The sequence below is a fragment of the Phaseolus vulgaris genome, chromosome 6, assembly GCF_051622355.1.
Source record: "Phaseolus vulgaris cultivar YP4 chromosome 6, ASM5162235v1, whole genome shotgun sequence".
Taxonomy (NCBI): domain Eukaryota; kingdom Viridiplantae; phylum Streptophyta; class Magnoliopsida; order Fabales; family Fabaceae; genus Phaseolus; species Phaseolus vulgaris.
Genome location: NC_143503.1, coordinates 36,794,907 through 36,801,484, shown reverse-complemented (window position 1 = coordinate 36,801,484; position 6,578 = coordinate 36,794,907). Strand labels below are relative to the sequence as shown.

At 26.5% G+C, this 6,578-nt stretch overlaps 1 protein-coding gene across 1 annotated transcript; it reads right to left on the bottom strand.

Moving 5' to 3' along the window:
• Positions 1-3,998: 3,998 nt before the first annotated feature.
• On the bottom strand, positions 3,999-4,706 carry LOC137832809 (chaperone protein dnaJ 20, chloroplastic). The gene has a single exon (XM_068641161.2). The coding sequence runs from the start codon at positions 4,653-4,655 to the stop codon at positions 4,137-4,139; it is 519 nt and encodes a 172-aa protein (XP_068497262.1). The 5' UTR covers positions 4,656-4,706; the 3' UTR covers positions 3,999-4,136.
• Between the last annotated feature and the right edge of the window lie 1,872 nt (positions 4,707-6,578).

The window sequence follows — 6,578 nt, the reverse complement described above, 5'->3', positions numbered from 1 at the left end:
CAATCAAAACAACAGTAGATTTGAAGACTAACAATTAACAATCATTTTTACTTGTTAATAGACTCATTTAAATTATTTTCATAATATTATAAATATGTGGATAATCTAAAATTTAATTTTGACAACGTGGATGGATAAGCCACCATACAAATTGCAAATTGCTTATGAATAAATAAAATGTTTTTTAAATAGGGCACAAACAGATTGAATTTAATTGGTGATTAAATTAAAAATTTATTTGCACTCCATCCCTCATAACTATGAATAAATTATTGAGTTCACCCATTCCAGAATCTTACCTGCGAAGTTGCCTCATAGTTCTAGAACAGGAAGTACATTAATCAGTAATCATAAATTGTTTTGGTGTCATAAAAAAATAAAAAGATGGAATCTTAAAATTTTATATACACACTAGTCCATCTCACTAATCGACCAACCAGTAATTTTTAATCAATAATTATATATAATTAGGCAGTGGTGGACCCAAGATTCGTGATTAGTGGAAGCAATTTATTTAAAAAAGTGTAAAGAGTGAAATTTGAAAAAGAAAAATGGAAAAGTGACCCCACCTCATATGATGTTATATTGAAGAAAAAGGAGAGAAAGAAAGAATGAGAAGAGAAATTGAAGTTGGTAACTTCATTTTGTGAGTGTTTCCTTTGCGTGATGCATAAAAAATGGCGTAATAATTATAGAGAACACAACACCATGCTTATTTGTTTATTCTCACGTAAGTCTTCGTCGACAACCACTCTGCAACTTTTGTTTCAAGTTTCTAGAGGTCATTGCCCCTTTCAAATTATTCTAAGAAACACAATATCATTTTTAACACCTTCTTCCACGTACCCACGTTCTAGACAAATATAACTTTTCCATCAATTACAACTATTATTCCAAATACATTTATATACAATTTTTTCACCCTCAACTCCTACAATTAATCTCTCTCAAATATCAATTTTTTAGGATTAAATAGAAATTGGTCTTGTAACAGTTTAAACTTTATATTTTTCTTTTATAGTAAGAAAATTGTTGGAAAAAATTATTTATGTCATAGGGTTTGTGATAAAAAAATAATGTTATATATATAAATTCTTGGACAAGAAAAAAATAACTTAGTTTTTTCTTCCCCTAAACCATCGACTATTATTATGATATGAGCAACCAAATAGACACTTGTAGAATAGTGTGCTCTCATAACATTTAGTAAAATATAAATAATTTATTTAGAGTATTTATAAATATGGTGGATGTTTAGAAAATAATTAAAAAGTGTTTTTTTTTCATATAGTGTTTGATAAAATGCTCGCAAATCAGTTCTTTATAATATACCACATGAACGTGAATTTATATTTTTGATAAATTTTCAAATATGAGTTTATTACACTCAATTTACATAATTAATATATTTCATGTTATTTATCATTAAATTAAATATAATCTAAATTTTAATTTCTCTTGATTTTTTTTGAAAAGGGGTTTCTTATTATAGTAAATTACTTAGGAATACTCTATCACAGATTCATGTACGGATCACTTGTATAATTCACAATTTATGTGAATGCGGATTATTTATGGTAAATTTTTAAATGAGTATTTTATATTTGATTTCACGATTTATATACTTTGTGAATTACCTACAATCTATATTACAAGATTGAATCCAAAAATTAATCAGATTTTATTTTTTTATTTTATTTTTTTAAATAAAAATTTTCATGTTAGGTATTATTATGTAATTTGACATCTCAAATAGGTTGAAACCTCAAGTAACAACAATCATTTATCACATAAAAAAATATTATTAAAAAAGTTGATTTTATTTGTATTAACTATACATCATTTAATGAATTGGATAAATTATCAAATTATTATCATAAGTAAATGGATGTGAACAAATTTGAATTTACATTTGAAATTACAAGACGGTCTATTTATAACATGGTAATTTTTCTTCTAGGAGTTGAAAAAATAAGGCAAATTCTTGTGCACTTCCATATTTTTTTCCTTAGTATGTATTTTTATTTTATGTATTTTTTTCTGTTCAAGTGGTGCTAGTTGTTTATGGTAGTTGATAGTAAAGTTTGGTAGTTGAGATAATTTTTGTGATATTTTAACTAATAGTGATTGTGTTTTCTTTTTTTGGAAGTCACAAAACTAGAAAAAAAAAATTACGTGAAAAAGTGAAATACCAAACTACAAAATATTATTTTTAATGAAAAACATTGAATAGAATGAAAAACCATTTCAACCCTTTCATACACTTAAATAATGAAATTGCACTTTCAAATACTATAACTTGAGAATAATACAACTGTAGTAAGTGGAAGGGAGGTATGCAACTAAATGTTTGTGAGTGGATCATGCAATTGAGATTGTTTTAGAAAATGAAGTTATACTTCATTTAAAATTATTTAAAATTTTAAAAAATAAAACTAATTTTAAAAATTAATATGGAGGTGGAAGGGAAAGTTACAGAGGTGGAGGAAGAATTTGACAAAAAATCAAAAGCTACTATGGACATGCACTTATGGGCTCAAACAACACTAAATTGTATCAGCCCAACTCCTCACAAAATAAAATCAATTACTTCCTGCACCATATTTGTGTAACCAATTTTATTGGAAAAGACGAAAATTTCCTTATAAAATATAAGGTATATATAAAAATACATTATTGACCTCCTTTTCTGAAATATGTTCCAGATTTTTTTCAAAAACAAATTTTTTGTATTCTGGATTCTTTTATCCGAAATGAATTTTTTTTTTTTTGAATTTTTGTTTTTAACATAATAATCTCTTCTCAATATGTTTTTAAATGTATTATTTTTAATTCTAAACTTTTATTTTTAAAATGAAAAACATTTTCGAAAATTAAAAATGATTGGATGTAAGAAGAATTTTCCAAAACAAATTGTGGACCCACACTCCATGTGCCAATAATTAACAAATATCATCACTTATTTTGAGGAGTTTCACACAATAGATAATCCTTGATTCATTTTTATAATTAAAGACTTTTTTTTCAAAAGTTGGAACAAACTGGGCCCAATTCAATTATTAACTCAATAATACTTCATTACTATATTAATCATTTGTTGACTTTCCTCTCAAACTCGCTCCAAAACTGCTTCTGCAAGGACCTTTTTTTTTTTTTTTTTTTTCTCAATAGGGTACGTTCACTTGCGCTTAATATAGTTTTGAGTTAAAGAAAAACAATAAATAATTATACATTAACCACTCACATTTTTTATGCCACTACATTATAAATTTTAATATTTTTTTCATTTAATTATAAATTTATCTTTTATTATATATATTTATATCTGAATTTATTAAAAATTGCATACAGTTCTCTCTCAAAATTTTCAGAGTATTATTTAAAAAAAAGTATTTAAGAAAATTCGTTACGCTTTTTGTTATTTTTGTTGTTTGATGTATCAAATTATTTAATAAAAAAAAGGTAAAGAAGGTGGCCCCAAAGACAAGAACCTATCTAGTTCAAGTTTTCAGTTCATCTGAATATAAAAGTGAATTATTTAAATTATAAAGAATAGGTATGGATAATGTATAAGAATATGTATGGATAATGCATAAGAGTAGGAAACTAAAAAATTGAAAAAAGAATAAGTTAGGAAGAGAGGTATCTGCAAAAGAAGCTAGGTTATTATTTTATGTTTGTGTCGGTTGTAATTATTTAGGAACATGGATAAGGTAATGATATATTTAATTTTTTAATGTTAATTTTTTGGAGATAGAGATGAAGATATTTCATTGTATATAAGTGGGTGCAAATTTCAAACTCATGAGCTGATTTTATGGGATTGAGTTAAGCTTAAAGTTTAACTCTTAACATGGTATCAAAGCCATTTTTAAGTTTATCCTAGGAGTATTTATTCACTTTATCAAATTATTTCTTTAACTATATTATTATTTTAATATTTTTTATTATATATTTATTCATAAAGTTATGACATAAAAATTTATAAAAGTTGAAGGTTATCGAATTATATTTTCCATATAGATAATGTATAACAGTATAACAACGTCGTACCGTTCTTCAACAAACTAAAGAAAGAAAAAAAAATCCTAAAAGATGTTGAAAGAACATGACATGAAAAATAGATTACAGAATTACTAATTTGAGTTCATGGTGTGTGCTCTGACTCTTGTGCCCCACGATCCACGATTATGTTGCATACGGTTGTGAGATCTTCTCTTCAACTCCATGAGCTGGTCCTCCCATCTCATTCTCCAACTGTCGTTACCAACGCTCATTCTGCTGCTTCTCAAACCCAATTCATAGTCATACTCTGCTCGAAGCCTTGGATTGGACAAGGTGGTGTAAGCTTCGTTGAGTTGCACAAACATCCTCGTCAACTCCTCTTTTCTGGAACCGTCGTGGCACACGTCGGGGTGGCACTGAAGAGCCATTGATCTGTAGGCTTTCTTGATGTCGTCGGAGGTTGCAGTGTTGGGACTGAGGCTTAGAACCTTGTACAAGTCGTGTTCCACACCTCGAAGCTGTTTCGTGGCTCTGCAGGAGACTGAGAAGCGCGTGGGAGGAGGATGTGGTGTTTGGTGTTTCTTTGGGAGTGGAAACGTTTGAGATGATTTGGAAATGGTGAGAGTTGAAGCTATCGAGAGAACTTCCATTACTCTGCTTCATTGTCTCCACCTTTTAGAATGTGTGGTATATATAATGCAGAGGATTCAGATATTTGTTGGAGTCTGTTGTGGAAATGTCCTCCTAAATAGTTTAACTTTAATCCGGAGTCAAATAAGGAGAGAAAAAAAAAATAGAAAAGAGAAAAAAAAATATTATTTCACACTATTAAAGTTTTTTTTATCACAAAAAGTAAATAAAAACAATTTGATTGCACATGTTATTGTTAATAAGAGCATCACATTCTATTTGCATTGCAAGAAACCAATTTGAATCACCAATGACTTATTTAAAATTCAGATATCAATGACAGTAACATAAATTTTGGTTTAAAAATTTATGCTTTGAAGATCAACTATCTTAGTAAAAATGGGAGTATACATAAAGGTAACACTCAACAACCTTTGTTCATAGAAAAGAAAAACAGGATTAACAACATTACGTATTACATCATCGAATGTGAGATATTTTAGAGGAGAATCTTGATTTTTAAAAAGTGAACAAAGTCCAAACTTTTGACAGGAAGTGTTCTTGTCACATCAAACAATTATTATCATTCATCTCCAAAATAAATAAGTGTAAAACATGAAAAAAATTCAAAATCAGAAATAGAGAAAGAAGTAGCAATCATGAACTGAATAAAAAAATCTCTATATACTATATGAAAATGAAAAAATAAAATAAAAAATAGAAGCAGTTTATTCCGATTTTTCTGTTATCTTGTGAAAGAAAAGAAACTAAAATTTCCAACCTCATCCCAAATTAATTATTGAAATCCACCGACAGGTTTGGTTGAAGTGTTTTTGCGTCAACTAAAGTGTGACGACGTGAGACTAATCTTATCGGATATTATGTACTTTTTTTACCTTTACAACTCAGCATACCTACAATGTATATACAATAATAAAATACGTAGCACTTGGGCTTCTCATTGGATTGCAGAGTACAATTGTTCAAAATTTTAAATAAATTATATATAATAGCGATACACGTTAACATAATAAAAATCTTGAGTCATTTCCGAAGCTATTACGAACTTCAAATGCTAAGTCATCACCCTAAATCTAATTAATGAATTATAAGTATTTTTTTTTATCTCTAATAATAAATTAATAAATACGAGTCCTTCAGGTGGTTCAACCCTTATACAAAGGAAATAAGAGATATCAAACCAACTACTAACTAAAATTTCCAAACTAACAAACACAATCACTAACTGGACATAGACTTAAACTACATCAAACAACTATTCTCATACACTCCAAAGGTACCATACACCAGTTAAAAAAAAAAGAGAAACGAAGCGAAAAAAAAAATAATGAATTATAAGAATATAAAAAAAATATTTTGCAGCGTGAAAAATTTATCATACAAGTTATTTATTTTATTAATGATTATTGAAAAATAAATTAACATATTTATGAGGTTGATTTGGACATCGTTAATGTGCCGACCTAATAATGAAAAGTTAGGAAGCAGTTGAAAACAATTGTCTTGTAATGTTATTGAATTAATATATTATAGAATTTTATAAATGTTATTACAATTTTATTATATACATAAAAATGAAAATATTTTTTTAATAATATTTTTTTATAAATAGGAGAATAAATAAATATTAGTATTTATAGATCTATTTTATAACAAGTAAAATTTTAATTAATAAATTTATTTATTATAACAATAATTAAAGTATATTCTTTCTTTAAAAATAAATTATATATTAAAAATAAAAATTATTTTATATAATGTCTCTTTTAAAAAAGAGAATTATTTAACTATTTTAAAATAAATATGGTTATTCAATTATTTATTTTATTAAATAAATAAATATATTATTTTTTTAATAAAAATGCTCATAAGTTAATAAAAGAAAATAAGTACAGAATTAAAATACGAGTAAGAAAAGCAAA